General features: G+C 33.4%; 10 protein-coding genes across 10 annotated transcripts; 3 read left to right on the top strand and 7 right to left on the bottom strand.

Moving 5' to 3' along the window:
* Positions 1 to 616: 616 nt before the first annotated feature.
* WICANDRAFT_78738 (uncharacterized protein) lies at positions 617 to 1,636 on the top strand (the record flags this gene model as incomplete). The annotated part of the gene is made up of 1 exon (XM_019184780.1): positions 617 to 1,636. One exon carries the CDS (start codon positions 617 to 619, stop codon positions 1,634 to 1,636), a length of 1,020 nt encoding a protein of 339 aa, XP_019039328.1.
* Positions 1,637 to 1,762: 126 nt separating this feature from the next.
* ISN1 (IMP 5'-nucleotidase) lies at positions 1,763 to 3,242 on the bottom strand (the record flags this gene model as incomplete). Its single annotated transcript, XM_019183418.1, has 5 exons — positions 1,763 to 2,808; positions 2,865 to 2,991; positions 3,045 to 3,103; positions 3,157 to 3,170; positions 3,232 to 3,242. 5 exons carry the CDS (start codon positions 3,240 to 3,242, stop codon positions 1,763 to 1,765), a joined length of 1,257 nt encoding a protein of 418 aa, XP_019039327.1.
* A 250-nt stretch (positions 3,243 to 3,492) lies between these two features.
* Positions 3,493 to 4,620, bottom strand: WICANDRAFT_84074 (40S ribosomal protein eS4; the record flags this gene model as incomplete). Its single annotated transcript, XM_019185644.1, has 2 exons — positions 3,493 to 4,264; positions 4,607 to 4,620. The coding sequence occupies 2 exons, from the start codon at positions 4,618 to 4,620 to the stop codon at positions 3,493 to 3,495; spliced, it is 786 nt and encodes a 261-aa protein (XP_019039326.1).
* Positions 4,621 to 5,020: 400 nt separating this feature from the next.
* Positions 5,021 to 5,767, bottom strand: WICANDRAFT_78736 (CIA30 family protein; the record flags this gene model as incomplete). The annotated part of the gene is made up of 2 exons (XM_019184779.1): positions 5,021 to 5,673; positions 5,734 to 5,767. 2 exons carry the CDS (start codon positions 5,765 to 5,767, stop codon positions 5,021 to 5,023), a joined length of 687 nt encoding a protein of 228 aa, XP_019039325.1.
* A 468-nt stretch (positions 5,768 to 6,235) lies between these two features.
* On the top strand, positions 6,236 to 7,804 carry PNS1 (Pns1p; the record flags this gene model as incomplete). The annotated part of the gene is made up of 2 exons (XM_019185643.1): positions 6,236 to 6,329; positions 6,387 to 7,804. 2 exons carry the CDS (start codon positions 6,236 to 6,238, stop codon positions 7,802 to 7,804), a joined length of 1,512 nt encoding a protein of 503 aa, XP_019039324.1.
* A 184-nt stretch (positions 7,805 to 7,988) lies between these two features.
* Positions 7,989 to 10,745, bottom strand: MTR10 (mRNA transport regulator MTR10; the record flags this gene model as incomplete). Its single annotated transcript, XM_019185642.1, has 1 exon — positions 7,989 to 10,745. The coding sequence occupies one exon, from the start codon at positions 10,743 to 10,745 to the stop codon at positions 7,989 to 7,991; it is 2,757 nt and encodes a 918-aa protein (XP_019039323.1).
* A 330-nt stretch (positions 10,746 to 11,075) lies between these two features.
* Positions 11,076 to 11,457, top strand: SME1 (mRNA splicing protein SME1; the record flags this gene model as incomplete). Its single annotated transcript, XM_019185641.1, has 3 exons — positions 11,076 to 11,102; positions 11,165 to 11,269; positions 11,323 to 11,457. The coding sequence occupies 3 exons, from the start codon at positions 11,076 to 11,078 to the stop codon at positions 11,455 to 11,457; spliced, it is 267 nt and encodes an 88-aa protein (XP_019039322.1).
* A 124-nt stretch (positions 11,458 to 11,581) lies between these two features.
* Positions 11,582 to 12,169, bottom strand: WICANDRAFT_105119 (uncharacterized protein; the record flags this gene model as incomplete). The annotated part of the gene is made up of 2 exons (XM_019180436.1): positions 11,796 to 12,169; positions 11,582 to 11,734 (listed from the first exon to the last, which is right to left on the bottom strand). Exons 1-2 carry the CDS (start codon positions 12,126 to 12,128, stop codon positions 11,582 to 11,584), a joined length of 486 nt encoding a protein of 161 aa, XP_019039321.1. The 5' UTR covers positions 12,129 to 12,169.
* Positions 12,170 to 12,370: 201 nt separating this feature from the next.
* PET123 (mitochondrial 37S ribosomal protein mS26 PET123) lies at positions 12,371 to 13,243 on the bottom strand (the record flags this gene model as incomplete). Its single annotated transcript, XM_019183417.1, has 1 exon — positions 12,371 to 13,243. One exon carries the CDS (start codon positions 13,241 to 13,243, stop codon positions 12,371 to 12,373), a length of 873 nt encoding a protein of 290 aa, XP_019039320.1.
* A 175-nt stretch (positions 13,244 to 13,418) lies between these two features.
* Positions 13,419 to 16,928, bottom strand: TRS120 (TRAPPII-specific subunit TRS120; the record flags this gene model as incomplete). Its single annotated transcript, XM_019183416.1, has 1 exon — positions 13,419 to 16,928. One exon carries the CDS (start codon positions 16,926 to 16,928, stop codon positions 13,419 to 13,421), a length of 3,510 nt encoding a protein of 1,169 aa, XP_019039319.1.
* Positions 16,929 to 17,060: the final 132 nt, after the last annotated feature.

Genomic DNA, 17,060 nt, shown 5'->3' with positions numbered 1-17,060 from the left:
ATCATATATAATTTATAAAATAACATTAATATTAATATATAACATCGACAACTATTAAAAAAAAAAAAAAATTTAATATCAACATAGCGAGAAGCCTACAATCCAAGCGGTTCGTGCGTAATTGCATTCCTCATCCAAGTTCATCAAATACATACAAACTAAAAAAAAAAAAAAAAATAATTAAAGAAAAAACTGCAGCGCAGGTACATGGCTTATATATTTAATTTATATGTTACATATATAATCAGACCGGCAATTATCATGATCATCTTGAAACTTTTCATGATGCAATATTTATCATTTTATATCTCGGATCTAAGCGCCGTTGATTCTAAATATAAGATATTTTGATAGGACCTAGTATAACTAAGTATACAATACTAATTAATATTAACATATAAAGGCTAACATCACCTCACAAATCAAGGCTCATACTAAACTATTCTCATAACAATTTCACAACGCTAACTCTCAATTTGAGATCCAGGCTATATTGCACTGCCATTTGGTAACGTGCCAACGAATAATTTTGTACCAAAAAATGAAAAATCATCATCATCTCGAGAATTTATTTGAACTAGACTAGATTCAACATCACCACAACGAAGCTCTAACCATGAGCTATTCTGACTTTTCTTTCAATAGCTCCCCTACGATAGAGGAGATCAGACACAGTCTAGCACACACGTTACACTTTGTGAGGCGAGATGATTATTCAGCAAACCAGTCTCTTTTAGATCAATGCAGCTTCAAATTAGATCAAGCGTCAACACAATTGGATTATGACTGTATGGAGAAATCAGTTATTGCAGTGCTAATGAATGTACCTGTCCTACCTACAAATAACTCGAAAAAAAACAGTCAGCATACTTTTAAAGAGACTGGTACTCTTTATAATGAAAACATTTTATTATTCCATGCGTACATTAGAGAAATAGCTGTATCGATAATGTTTGTTAAAGGTTGTCCTTTGAAAACTGGTCGATTATCTGAGATATTATCAAGAGATGAATTAGCAGATTTGGTGAAATTCATTGCTTGGAATTTTAAACCATTGTTTTATATTGTTTTAGATTCTACTCCGTTTCTTTTAAACAATTCAAGATTAGTTATTGAGGCAACTTTACAAAAATATTTCCTTGATATTTCAAGACATTTAAGTAGAACTCATTTACAAAAACTTTTCCAAAAAATTGTCCCACAAAAATTTCAAATCAAACCTTACCCATCTACAATAATTCAAAGTCATTTAGTTAAATTAATTAAATCTCATGGAATAGAATCTCCCTTTATCGGAACATCAACCGGTATAACATTCGCCAGAGGAATAGATTTTAAAAAATGTAATTACATTTATATTGAACAACCAGGTGGATTCCCTCATAGGCCAAGAGATGAACTGAAAACCTTACATTTAAAAGATATATACCCAAATTTATCACAAGTGGATTTAATTCATGATGATATTGTTAAACTTTTAACAAAATTGGATATTGTCCCTTTTAAAAGAATTAACACTAATCAAATTGTTAAGCCTGTGATATTACCTTCTAATTCAGCTGGTCCATATGAGGATGATTTCAAGTTTATCGCTGAATTAACTGAACTACAAATGATTAATGATGTTGGCATATAATAACAAGAAGAAACAAGCACACTAAATAGATTTTGCATTCTACATTTTAATGATATGATGATGATATTGATGATTGGGTCAAGACGTAGTTACAAAGGCATAAGTATAAAGTATTTTATTCTGGCCTCATCTAAAAGCTGCCTCCTCCTCTATATATTTATTTAAATCATCCAAGATTTGAACAGTCTCTTCAGGATTTGCAATCCAAACAGTACAACCAGCTAATCTTGCCTTGAAATCATTAGAACCAACACTAGCAAATTGATCACCAATATGTAGTGTAGATTTTGGATGAATCCCACCAAAATATCTTTGTAATGATTCAACACCTAAATCTTTCGAAGCAATATCAACCCAAACATCACTCCCACCATCAAATGCGCAAAATTGAATATTTTGAGCACATGTGGAAACTTCTAATCTTCTCTGGGTGGATAAAACAACCTCCTCTAACTGTTCACGACATAATTTTTCTCCTTGATTTGGAACTAGTCCAACAGCTCTATGTTTTCTAATAACAGTGGCTGGTAAACATAATGACCTTTGTAAAGAATTCAACATGTTTTCAGCCAGATCCAAAGTATTCAAAATATCTTTTTCATCCCATTTACTCATTGAATCTAATAACCATTCTTTTGGATCAATCCATTGTAGATTTTTCAAGTCATCATTATATCTAAATAAATAATTGGATTCACCACCCATCACTGTGAATCTTTGCTTTTGTTCCACTGTTAGGTCCTTATTTTGTACAATTGCATCAATCAACCCTTTCAATCTATCATAATACTTCTCACCAGTTTTTTCATTATATCCAGCAGCTGTAACAACACCAACAATGATATCATTTGATAATAATCTAATCAACCTAGGTATAACTTTAGCATCATCTGCCAAGGATTTACCATCTTCATATAATGTGACATCTCCATCAAATGTAACCATTTGTAAAGGTTCTCTTGCCTGTGCTAAAGCTAATGCCTGGGCAGTATTCAAGATCAATCTTATATCATTAAAACTTGGACATACTAATCTTCTAACACTTATTGATCTACGTTCATCTTCAATGTAAAAAGCTCTTTCTAATGGTAATTTTGTGAAAAACCCAGATATTGAAGGGACTAGTTGTTGTAAACGACCCAATTGTGGAGTTCCTGATTTTTCCATCAATACTGATATACATTTTATTAGCTTAATTTCAAGATCTTGGGGTAGATGTGATACTTACTTTGATCTTCAATCAATTTCTCAACATCAAAGAATATTTCAGCATATCTTCTTCTAGCATCTGATGTTGTCTTTATATCACCAATTGCATGAGAGCCTGATTGAACAGCATGTAAAACAAAAGGAACCTGTTGATTGATTAGCAAAAAAGCGAACAATTGATTTAGAAGATCTGACATACTGCTAATAAACCTTTGATCCATTCAATGAACCCATCTCTACGATGAACTTTCAAAGAGTCTGGGTTGTGTTAGTTGATGGTACAATTGCTGTCAAAAACGATAAGGACATACACTCGACTCTGTATCTGTTTGGAATTACCAGTTAGCTTGGGATTATCAATTGGACAGAAGTAGCTATTAACTCACCTTGAAGACATCTTTCACTTATTGGAATTGAATTATTAATGTTGTTGATGTAGTTTAATTCAATTTTCTTAAAGTCCTTGACGTTTTTCCTTGACATAATCTCGAAAAACGTGAGCCATAAATCAGCCTCGACGACAACATCCAACGTCAAAAAACCTACAACTTGAACTTTTTTTATTTTAATTTCTAAGTATGATTTTGAGATTTAAAATTATACATAATTCCAACAAAAAACTAATCAAGCAAAAATTAAGCACCAATTTATAAACCAGTTTGAGCTCTTCTACGGTCACGTTCTTCAGAAATTGATAATTTGATACCTTTACCTTTTGGTAATGAAATGTATGGTTTACCTGGTTCACCAATGACGAAGACATTTTGTAAACGAGTAACAAAAGTGTTGTCTAAACTATCTTTGATGTGAACTAAATCAAAACCACCTTCATGACGTTCTCTGTGGGTGATGACACCAACACGACCCAAGTTACGACCACCAGTAACATAAACTAATTTACCAGTATCAAATTTGATGAAATCTGAGATTTTACCTGAAGCTAAATCAATTTTAACAGTGTCATTAACTTTGATTAATGGATCTGGGTAACGAATAGTTCTACCATCATGAGTAACAACGTATGGAACACCTCTTTTACCTAATTGGACTCTTTTAACTTTACCTAATTTGTATTGAGCTTCTTCATCAGTGATTCTGTGGACAGCAAATCTACCTTTAACATCATAAACTAATCTAAAGTTTTCATTGGTGGCTTCTAATGAAATGACATCCATGAAACCAGATGGGAAAGTAGCATCAGTTCTAACTTTACCATCAACTTTGACGTGACGTTGCATCAAGATAGCTTTAACTTCACGACCGTTCAAAGCATATTTAAGACGGTTTCTTAAAAAGACAACCAATGGTAATGATTCTCTTAATTTGTGTGGACCTGCAGATGGACGTGGAGCATAGGTACCACTCAACTTGTCCAACATCCAATGGGATGGAGCTGCAAGACGTTTAAGATGTTTCTTTCTATTGGAATAATTGTTAGTATTGAATTCAAATGTTCATTGTGGAAACAAGTGATTAAAGACTTTGAAGAATTGTGATCTTTTGATTTTGATTGATTGTTATAAAATGCTTTGTAGTGTTCTTGAATTTTATAATTTGACAATAACTCATGAATGAGTATAATGAGTATTTTCTGTTTGTTCTATTCCTTATTTTATAATCTCTTGTATCTTTGAATAATCTCTTTATATCAAAACTTTTCACAATATAAAAAAGCTCCAGCTTAAAAGGTCAATAGTTCATTACGACCTTTCCTTCATGTTCTTTTCCCTCACTTGTTCCTTCTATATGGGGTTCACTTACGGTCCTCTTGCCATTTTGTACTTTGTTAAGAGATGTTATTCCAAAAAGTGACTAACGTTAACTAGTTGTTATGTATATGATCTTTTCAGTTTTGATGAAAGGGCTTCCCTCTACTGCACAGAGTGGCCCAACCGAACAATTTCTCACCGCCAAAAAAAGCTGAAAATCTCGAAACTGGGCCAATCTCGAAAATTGCGTGGTCGCGAAAAGTGCTGTGCTAACCAGGAAAACTAACAGCCAAACACCACGAGATTGGTGTTGCAGGAATGTCATGTGACTGTTAGGATTCATCACGTGCAAGAATACATTGATTGTTTAGGGCTTTAAAAGTATTTCAGCGGTTAACATGTTGATAAATTGAATAAATAAATTGAATAAATAAATACATAGGCATAAATAAACAAGTGGCAAAGATCACACTCGTGCTCCTCCAAACATGTCCTCCTCTTGGTCAGCACCGTTCACGTTCTTTTTAACTCTCTGCTTCACACCAGCAGCAGTCAACACCTTAATATAGTCAATGTACAAGTTAAATGGTCCAAACTGCTTATCCAACAGCCCAATACCAATGGTCTTCACTCTATCTCTTTCAATACCAGTCTGCTCTTGGATGTTCCCCCAGTTGGTCAAAACAAAATCATCAATTGGTATCACCACGGTTTCCCAATTTCCAGGGTTATTCAAAAATAATCGATGTTGATAAATATCTGTAATGATTGAACTATCAGCTTGGATATTAACAAAATATTTCCTATTGTCACCTTTCACTCTCATTTCAACATGATGATATGGACTCCAATCCCAAAAATTTTCATCACCAAGATATGTTTTGGGATGATCTTTTGTTCTAAACATGGCGTACCCACTATACATTATATCGGGTCTATTCGGTGGGGGATCTAAATTCAAATATCCATGGAAATGACCAACACCATTCTCAACATCAAAGTTTGCAGTACTGAATCCTCCAAGCTCTTGATCTGACCTTAACAAAATCTTTGATGCTTCATTTGGTCTCTTAAAATCTAAAACTTGCTGAAATGGTTTGATTTCAGGAACTTCAAAAACTAAGAAAACATCTCAATTAGTTTGGAATTATTGAAAAAGCTGTATTAAGTTCAACATACCTCTTTTAGCTTTTGACAGAATGTTTTTAAACATTATTTAATTGATTCTTGGATCCATAAAGAACACAAATGGTGTCAGATTTCTCCATGCTTTGTTATTCACCCATTTCTGAAGAAGGCGCCATTGCCGCTAACCATTTCCATACACATGGAATTACCGGATTAGGATGAAATTTAAAAATTATAAACAACAAATGCATATGCCAGTTTCAGGTACATCTGGTTAATTTCACAATTGCTCTATGCCAGCTAAAATAAACAAAATAGCAATTTATTCCTGACTTTTGGAAACTTGATAAAGTTTACTTTATACAACTTGAGAAAGTCAAGAGATCCTATAACAACTTTATCCTCATTCACTAGTTGTCATAATTTCTCACTCAATATTTGTGTCTTGATTTTTTTGTGTCTCAAAAGTTTGTTTTTTATTGCATTTGCAAGTGAATTAAGCCCTTCCCGTCAACAGTAATTATCAACACAGGCTCAATTGAAGTGTACCAAGATGCCAATCTTCAATCAACAACAAGCTCCAAATTATTATGAAAATAATAATAATAACCAAAACCAGAATCAATTTGTTCAACCAAATGAATATGGTGAACCTGATAATAATACCTTAAGAGATGAAAAACAAGGTGTTCCAAATCCTCAAGGACATACATTTGATGAAGCCTTCCAAGTTGAAAAACCAAAATGGAATGATATCCCATTCACTTTATTCTTTATCGCAGTATGCTGTGGGTTCGTTGCAGTTGCAGCTTTAACTTTGAGAGGTTATGCCCAAAGTTATTCTCAACAAGGTTCTGGTATTTATAATTCCACTTCTTCATTCTCTTTAAATACAAACACTGTTATCTTATTTGTCTTTGTCGTTGTTGTTGCATTGGTTATTTCATCTGCTACTTTAATGTTTGCAAGATTACATCCAAAAGGTTTCATTACTACTGGTATCATTGTTAATATTGTTATGGGATTAGGTACTGCAATTGCTTATTTTGTTATGCATTATTATTCAGCTGCTGTTGTGTTTTTAGTGTTCACTTGTATTTCAGCATTTTGTTATTGGGGGATGAGATCAAGAATTCCATTTTCTGCTGAAGTTTTAGTTACTGTTATTGATGTTATGAAGTCTTATAAATCAACCTTAGTTGTTTCAGCAATTGGTTTGTTAGTTTCTGGTATCTTTTCATTATTATTTAGTGCTGTTGTTGTTGCAACTTATATGAAATATGATCCAAAACAAGGTAGTGAAGGTTGTTCAGTTTCAGGTGGTGGTTGTAGTAATGCTAAATTGATTGGTATTTTATTTTTTGTGTTTTTTGCAGGTTACTACATCACTGAAGTTATAAGAAATGTTATCCATGTTACTATTTCAGGTGTTTATGGTACTTGGTATTATTTGTCAAGATCTGATGAAGGTCAACCAAGATGGCCAGCTTCTGGTGCTTTCAAAAGAGCTATGACTTATTCATTTGGTTCAATTTGTTTTGGTTCTTTGATTGTCACTTTTATTGATTTATTAAAACAAGGTTTGAATTTATTACGTCAAAATGCTGCTGCTGCTGGTGAAACTTGTGCTCAATGTGGTTACTTGGTTTTAGATATATTATTGGGAATCATTGAATGGTTGGCTCGTTTCTTTAACCAATATGCTTACTCTTATATCGCTCTATATGGTGATGGTTATATCAGTGCTGCTAAAGCTACATGGCATTTAATGAGACAAAAAGGTATTGATGCCTTGTGTAATGAATGTCTTGTTGGTACTGCCTTGGGATTCTATGCTATGTTTAACGCTTATGTTTGTGCTTTATTAGCTTTCTTATATGTCAGATTAACCAAACCAGAATATAACTCTGAAGGTACATTTTATGCTCCAGTTGTTGCATTTTCATTTGTTATTGCCTTGCAAATTTCAAATATCGTTACACAACCATTAAGATCTGGTACTTCAACTTTCTTTATTGCATTAGCTCGTGATCCAGAAATTTACCAACAAAGTTATCCAAATAGATTTAACCAAATTGCTTCAACTTATCCAAATGTTTTCGATAAATTGAGAAATAGATAAGCTGTTGGTTCAAATATCATTCAAGTTTATATTTTTGTTTTATTATATTATCTCATTCACTAATCAATTAATCTCAATTAATTCCCATTTCCATATAATTATTTACTACAAGGGACAAATTATTTCAACAAATGTATGACTATATTAATTTTATCACTATTTTCAAAGACTTGTAAACAATTTTTTAATTTTGAAATCTTGGTGTAATGTTTTTTCTTGAATACCAAGTGACAAAATCTTTCAAACTTGTTCTAATTCTTCTATTATCTTTTGAAACCAAAGCACTTGAAATAGTGGTGACCAATTTATTACGTTCTTGATCTGAAACAGTGTTTTGTGGTAATGCATCTAGTGCAATATTTATCCAATTAACCGCAGTTTGTGGTGATGGTGATAATCTGAGTGTTTTGCCTAATAAATCAGAAGCATCTGGATGTGCATCTGCTGGGAATTTGAAAATTAAACCATGTAAAACATGTTTTAATAAACTATCACCATGTTGACCAACAAATCTTTGGACTGTAAGTTTAACATCTTCTGGAACGTTCTCATAAATTGAAATTGGTGGTACATCAAATCCCCATGAGACTAAATCAATCAAAAAGTGTAATGTGGCAATTAATGGTTCAAATTTTTCAATATCCAAAGCCAATAAGGCAACTTCAAATGTTGAGCCCAAGATATCTGACAAGACGAAATTGGTAACAAAGAACATAATAATATCACTCATCATTCTAAAGAAATCTTCAATTAAATCTGGAATATCAATAGGTTTAGCTTGTTCGAAAACAACCAGAAATGTACCAATTTGTTGATATGCAAAGTTCCACACTGATTCTTTAATTTCAGCAGAGGAATATTCGTCACCAAATTCTCTAATAACAATACCAGAAACCCATAAATAACAACCATATCTTGTTTCTTGGAAACCTTTAACCAATGCATTGGCAACAGATGGTAAAATAGGTGTTAAAAACACATTATAGGTTTGTAAAACAGTCTTTGTAAATTTCATACAACGTTCTGAAACTTTCATAGAATGACCATGATGATCTAATAATCCAATAACCATTGGCCACATTTCTATCACTAGATTTGCAACTGGATCTTCAGGTGTATGGAAATCACGAGGTTTGATAAATTCCAAAAAGATTCTAACAATTTCAATTTGTTCAGCAATAGCTTTATAAACTTCTTCTGAACCTTCTGCGTTAACATAACCATTAATTTTTTCCAAAACTGGTTTTATAAACATTGTTGTAGCACTTGCAATATTTGAATAATCTTGGGCATTGATGATATGTGCAATACCTTCGGTGATTTCATAAAATGATGTCAGATCAACCATTGGTGAACCAAAGATATTAATGTAGAAATTGTATAATTGTTCAATGTAATTTGTCAATAATTTTGAACAATCTTGACAAAAGTACATTAATGCATGTGATGCTGCAGTAATAATATCTGCATCTGCAGCTTGGAATCCGTTGATGATATAGTTCAACTGTTTTTCCAATTGTTCTGGATGTTTAGCTGTCCATTCAGTATATCTACCCAAAACCAGGGTAGCTGCATATCTAATCTTAACATTTTCAGGTAATTGGACCAACAATTCCATAATTTGAGGTAAAACTTCTTTTTCCTTCAAGCTCACTTCTTTAGCCATGGCTCTTAAACTGAACAATGGTGCTTCAACATCTTGCCATTTGACATTTGATGAATTTAAACTTGATCTAATTTGCTCATAAGGAATTGTTAAAGCTTTTGATGCACCAATAACAGCAGTACAATCTTTCAAAACATCACCCATATCGTATCTAAAATCTTTGAATTTTTCTTCCTCTTCTTTACTTGAAAATAATGGGTCTGTTTCACTACCATCTGGATAATGCAGATGTTTGATCATGATGTGGACTAATTGGGTATAAATGTTTAAAAATTCTTCTCTTGCAGGTTTGAATCTATCAATAGTGACAACTTGTTTCAAATTATACCAGAAATAGAAAGTATACTTCACAATATCCAAGTCTTCTTCATATGCGGTACATTCTAATAAAATTTCCACCAATGGTCTAAAATCTTTTGGTGCTTTTGCAATCAACATGTGCCATGATTCACCTGATTCAACAAATAATCTTGTCAAACTTCCAAAGACATCAACATCATCAACATTCTGTTGTAATAATGGTCTTAGTTGGATAATTTGTTCAAATAATGCTTGGATCAATTGAATGTTTTCAATATCTCTTGTTTCTCTAACAATGGAAACCAGACATTCAATAGCTTTATCAAATGATTCTTCATCACGCAAAGATTGGAAAATAATGGTGGTTAAAGGATCAATTGTTAATAGTTGTTCAACAGGGATCTCTCTAATCCACGAATTCAAACAATCCAATATAAGTGAGCTAGCCTTGGAATCAGATGTACTAGATGCATAATTTGACAAGAGCAACAAGACTCTTTCGACATTGTTGATGATTAATTCTTCAGTTCTCAATCTGAATTCTTCATCAGTTAATGGGGTACCTTTTGGATCCAATGATTCCTCAGGGAGAATTTTCAAGAATTCTAATAATGTTGGAATGTGTTGTGATAGTTTTGATGAGATTTCATCAACTGCATTAGGCCAAGTCAAATATTGGATTGATAACTTAGCAAGGGCAATTGATAGTTGTGTTCTGATAGGTTTATTACTTTCACTATATTGGATCAAGAATTGAATGATTGAATCTTTCAACCCCGAGAGAGAATCTTCAGGAACTTGATGCAAATCATATGTCAACTTGTTTCTTAGTGTCTGAGCAGCAAACATCTTCATTTCCACAGTGTACTGGCCATCGCCCAATATTGTATGGACCACCTGCCATGCCTCTGGGGTCTTTTGGAATTCCTCCAGGAAGTGTAAAGCTGAAGTTTTGTCACTATTGTTGGAGCTCATCAAGGCCAAGGCCTCTTTGATTTTGACGAAAACGGCACCGTCGCTCATTGTAATTCAGCAATGTTGATAGTTCTATTTCAGTAATAGGAATTCACTTCACAGTAAAATTGCTTCAATACTATTTGTCTTCAATACCTTTTGCTTTATTGTAGCGCTTAATTCAAGATCAAAACAAAAAATTGAAAACGGTTGATTTCGAAAATTCGAGGGTGTTGCCCGGCAATTGGAAAATCTGCTGAAGAAATTCGCGAAATGGTAAATAAAGTACTTTGGAATCTGTTATGGTGATATTGGTAAAGATTGTATTAGCAGTTGAAAGAAAGTGTGAATATGTCAGGAAGAAGACAGCAGAAGGTGGTATGTATTGGTGGTTGGGTTTTAATTGGGAAAAAAAGCTGATGAGTACTAACATTTTATAGCTTATTCCACCGATTAATTTGATATTCAAATACTTGCAACAACAATCAACTGTGTCAATTTGGTTATTCGAACAAATTGAATTCAGAATTGAAGGTAAAATAAGGGTATGTAAATTGATATAACTATTGTGGTCAATACACTAACTAGGAGAACACAGGGATTTGATGAATTTATGAACATAGTGGTTGATGAAGCATTTGAAGTTAGCCAAAAAGATGATACAAGAACAGAACTAGGCAGAATACTATTGAAAGGTGACAACATAACGTTAATTTCAAGTTTGGAAGCTTAGACTATAAAGGGGGGAAAATGCAAGTTGCTACGATACACAACGAATGTACTATAGAATCACATTAATTAATGGAAAGACAAATCAATTAAAAAATCATTAATCATTACACAGGTGTAGCTGGTTGTTAAAACTTGAACCTCACTTTCTTTGATGGTGAGGCTTCTATTGATACTGTTTCTTGTTCGTCAAGGCTATGATCCCTTTGCCGTACTCTAGCTCTCATTTGAGCTCTTTCCTCTCGATATTCTTTGATGCATTCTTCATTATATTTTCGTATCTAAAAAGGTGAATATGTTAGTGATTAGTCTTAATATGACGACTAACATGTTGATACTTACTTGTTTATCACGTTCTTTAGACTTCAAATACTTCTCATACTCAGTTTTCTTTCTGGGTAGTGGTACGCCATCAGAGTCTTCAGCTTCTTGATCTAATTCACCAACCGGACTATCTTTCAATAAACTTTTAGAAATTGAAACTTTCTGTTCTTCTTCCTCTTCTTCTGCAATTATACGATCACTCTCATTGGGTTCATTGTCAACTTCAACCTTAGCATCCTCTTTTTCATGTTTCTCATCTTGAGCTTTTCTTATCAGATCACGAATGTCAAGCCCTCCAACAGCACCCTTTCGAAGCTTTGGTTTCCCATTTTTCACGCTCTTCCCACTCATTACGGTATTATCTTGGATAACTCCTATATCATTTCCATAGGATTATTCTTTGTGGTGACAAGTTTCCAATGAAATGTTTAAAATATGCCAAAATTTTGTGATCCCAAGGTTTTTTTTCTCTTTCTGAAAAATACGTTCTCTACGCATCGAAAACACTTAAATTATTTCATAATACTCTTAAATTTTTATATGTACACGAGACTATATATACACAAAGCCGACCTAAGTCATTCACATCCTTCTTAATTTGACAATTGTTCATCTCTTTGTTGCTCCTTTCTCAATCTATCAGCTTCTTGCACTTTCTTATGGAACTCAGCGTGTTCTCCACTCATATGCTCAATAATACGAGGTAACCCAGGTCTTGCATTCATAGTACCAAATAAGGCATCACCAATTTTATCGTTGTAATTGTGAGTTTTTTGTTCTGGGTTGATCAATGCAATGATTTCATTTCCTGGTTTGAAGGCATCTTCAACTGCTTTTTTCAAATCAGTTTCAGTGGTGATGAAGTTTTCAGCACTGTAATAAAGTTTCAAAAGATTAGAAGCAGCATTTAATTTTGTATTGTATTCACGGTTTAATCTGTTTGCTTTTCTTTTAGCATTTAACAAGTCTTTTTCTTCTGGTGTTCTATTTCTCATTAATGGCCCATCTAAATATTTGGCAATAGTTGGCAGTGTTAATTTAGCAGCTGGAGTTTCTTCAACAATATTTGCTTTTTCTTTAGCCTCCTTGAGTGCTTTTATTCTTTCTTCTTTTATTTTATCAGTCTCTAGTTTTTGTTCTTCTTTAGTCAAAGATTCAATGAAATAACGACGACGAAGTTGTGATTTCTCAATTTTTTCTCTTTGTTTAGCGTTCAAACTTTCTAGTTCACCAGTTGCTAATTCCTTCTTTGGCAATTTAACAGTATTGGCGATACGATCATTCACAGTATAAACAGGTGGTAATTTTTGTTCACGACTTGTTCCTTTAGGTTGTAACACATTTTCAGCATAACCAACATTTGGATCGATTTTTCTCTCCACTGGTTTGATAGGTTGTTTGAAGATCTGGCGCACAACTGGTAAGACACCAGATTTTCCTCCGAATTTAAGAGCACCTTTACCCATTCTTTTTTGGTGATATAAGCGATGTAATGCTCAGATCTTTGGTATACTTTCTTGATCAAATGGATTTTTCAACACAACTAAACCAAAAAAAAAAAAGTGGAATCGCGAATTTCGCGAAAAGGGTAAGACTGACATGCTACACCGTGACAATAATCTAAACGTATGAATCTTTAACTTAAAATGCTCTAATTCGTAATGGATTTCTTGCGATATGGGATTGTTCGGTGTCAAATTCATCTAGTGTAACACCCCATTCATATTCACCTTTCTCCAAAATCACTGCACCTATTAAAATCTTAACAGTTTCACCAGGTTTTATGGAATTTTTCAAAGGTTGTTGCAACACCCCGTTAAACAACAATCTTCTATCAATACTGCCATAATTGGATGCTATTGGAATGTTTCTTAGAATACCGCCAATATCATTCGAAGAGTTGTTCCGAATTTCAATACTGACGTTGAAAAACTCATCAGTTTGTAAAACATGGTGTAATCCTTTCTTGTCAACAGCTTCCTCCACATCAACCTTGATATCAACTTTATCAACTTTAAGAACGCTCAGCATTCTCTGTGATAATCTAATACCCCTGAATTCAATTTCACCTTTAACATCACCAACTGACCACGCACCACGTAACTTTTTCAGTATCTCTTCACGATACCAAAATGCTTCTCTAATGAATTGATCTTCAGCTTTGGTAATCTTTGGTAAAATATATTGTCTATTTGACAAGTTTGGAACCATTTTCAAATTATCATCATCCTGAATCTGAATTCTTCTGATGGGTATTAATATTCTCTTTGTCTCTAATGGGACGATACTTTCCTTAACTCCAAATCCATCATAATCAATATTGACGTTCAAAGTCTTATTCCAAACATTCCTTAAATCAACAAGAAATAATGCAAAATCTGTAATATTACAATCTTTTTGACTATTGATGTACTCCCAAACATCTCCCCTTTTTGAATCAACTTGTTGTACTAATGGAATGACATCACATCCTGCCAAATCAGTACTAGGATTCACCATCACTCTGATTGGAACTTCAACTCTTCTTGTATATATTTCATCTTCAACTTTATTACCATAATCCAAAATCAAATTGACTTGGTGCATTCCTCTTTTCCCCTGGATCTCTAAATCTAAAGTTATGGTTTCATATGGTTTGATTTCCGCAATTTCATTGATGATCTTCAAAGGATTCTTGAACAAAAAGAATTCAATCTCATAAACTTCATTAGCTGGTAAACCTTTGTTATTCAAGACGTTTTTCAATGGGTCAATAGTGGAATCCCATACTGAAAATTCCAAATGGTTTGCAGGAACTGGTGAGTTGTTCTTAATTGTTAATTGTAACTTCTCTGATCCACCTTCTAATAGCATTAAATGGTCAGGTTTTGATAAGATTTGAATATTTGGTTGTGCAGAAATAACATTCAGTGTCAATTCATCAGTATTAACTTTACCATCAACTCTATTTTTGGTTAAATTTTCTTCATATTCTTCCAAAACCTTAGAATGAAATGATTTATCATTTTTCAATTTCCTAACAACTTCACTTTTCAAAGTTTTAGCAATTTTGAAACTTTGTAATTGACAATCGAAAACTTTAATATTTATGCTTGAGATTTGAGCAGTTCCAGATTTTAAAGGTTTGGCTAGTACGCTTAATGTATTAATTGCCTTTGGTTGAATAACAAAATGATTTCTAAAAGTTTCAAATTGATCTATTTGAATATCGTTAATGTTTAATTGGAAAGCAAACGGGTTTTGAATTGATATCTGGAACTCAACAAATTCATCTTGTACTAAATAGACACCGTCTGAAGATATCGGTTTGGCATATGGGTTATAAATGAACGGATCTTCTTTATTATTTGTAATGCTTGCTTGTTTTTGTTTCTTTGGTGTATTTATAGGCTTGATAATCTCTATGTTTCTAACCAAGAATGGATCAAAATAAGTGAATGGTAAGTCATTGGCCCTGCAGATTGATTGAATCTCAGTCAATAGTCTTGATTGTTCATTATCAGTTAATGAATCACTATATCTTGTCAGCAATAATGATTTGAATAAAATGACACGACGATTGTCACCCACTTTGGAGCAGATTATAATACATAGTTGAATGACTGATTTGTGAAGTTGAACCCATCTACTTGCAAATGAATCTTCAAGTGCTGTCTCTGGTGACCTTCCAATCCCATAGATTGACAGGATTGTGTCAAGCAGCTCTGATAGTTCATAGGTCTTTGTTGAATGATCATTATTTGATAGCTCAGGTATCAAACTAACAAACAAGGTCCTTAAAATAAAACTTCTCTTCCTCAGGAGATTCAAATCACCATAGATGGAAGCTAGTGATGAATAGATTTTAGCTTGTGATAAAATATCCATATCCTTCAATTGAACTGTCAATATTTTATTTGAAAACTTCAAAATATCCATCTTGTCAAATAGTGAATTTTGGAGTTTTGGATAAATTTTTTTACCTCTAACTATATGATCAATTGTTGAATTGTTAAAACCACCCCCGATATTCACGACACACATAAACTTGACAAATCTCAGGATGGATTCACAATAAACTAGCTGAGGTACATAATCTTCATGATCGTTTTGAGAAATTTCATAATAATATAAAACCTTGACTGTCAAGTGATGGATTAATTCTGGTGTGGAAAACCGGCTGATATCAGAAGATGGGGTGGCACTATTACCATTAATAGCCATTGAATTTCTTGGGGTAGATGCAGGAGTGGAAGATGGAGTTGGGATTGTTAAAGTTGTATGTAAAACACTATTCAGTGATGATGGCATTTGATATGGAACACCTAAAAATGTTAACATGACTAAACATACACCAATACCTTCTAAAGTTGAGCCTAACCATAGATAATCAGAGCATGTTCGTAGTAGTGGGACAGCATCATTGAATTCTTTTAAAGCATTATTGTATTTACCAGCCAACAAATACAAGTTACCCAAAATTTTGAGTTGTCTTCCTTTAACTTTTGATTGACGACGTTCTGTTGAAGAGCTTAATGATAGTTTTGGGTTTGACGAATCGCCTAATGATAATGATAAAGATGATCCAGAGCTTATTCGTTTCTTTTTAGTCTCCATTGTCTTTATTCTGTCATTGCTTCCAATCGTTCCAGGCGACCTCAGAGTAATGTGTTGGAATGAGGATAAATATGCAGCTAAATCATTTAGAAAATTTCTAGTAATATCACACAAGATGGTTTCAATATTTGTCTTGGATTGATAGAAGATTTTTCCGCCATTAGATTCGTTTTCTGATTTTGAGCTAAAGACAATAGCAGTATGAGTGATTGAAGATTTATAAAGCTTACTCAACTTGATAATATCATCATTTGAACAATTTGGGTCATCAGTTATACCAATGACAACAAAAGTTTTTCTAAAAGGTTCAAAATCATGCAAAAAGATGGATTCTTGATCATTCAGAGATAATTGGAAATCATAAATAACACGACCATTGGGGAAACCTTGAGGATTGAATAATGAATTCTCCGTTGGTGTGACATCAACTAGTCGAACTTCAAACGAAGACCTCACTTTTCCCACGTACTTTTTGAATGCAGATTCAGAAATGTTGCCCAGTGGCACCAAGAGAGCCTTCACTCTTGCCGGTGCTGTGTATGAATGGGCCTCCATAGCTCTTTAATGAATGTGGTTGATGGATGAAGTCTATGTTAAAAGACCAAGTTGTTTCCTTTCCAAAAGTCGTGTTTTCATCTTTTGATCTCAAAGCTCTCGACCGCGTCGAAATGGCAGTGGAACGTAACA

The sequence above is a fragment of the Wickerhamomyces anomalus genome (assembly GCF_001661255.1).
Source record: "Wickerhamomyces anomalus NRRL Y-366-8 unplaced genomic scaffold WICANscaffold_3, whole genome shotgun sequence".
Classification (NCBI taxonomy): Eukaryota; Fungi; Ascomycota; class Saccharomycetes; order Phaffomycetales; family Wickerhamomycetaceae; genus Hansenula; species Hansenula anomala.
This window is presented reverse-complemented; position numbering and strand designations above follow the sequence as displayed.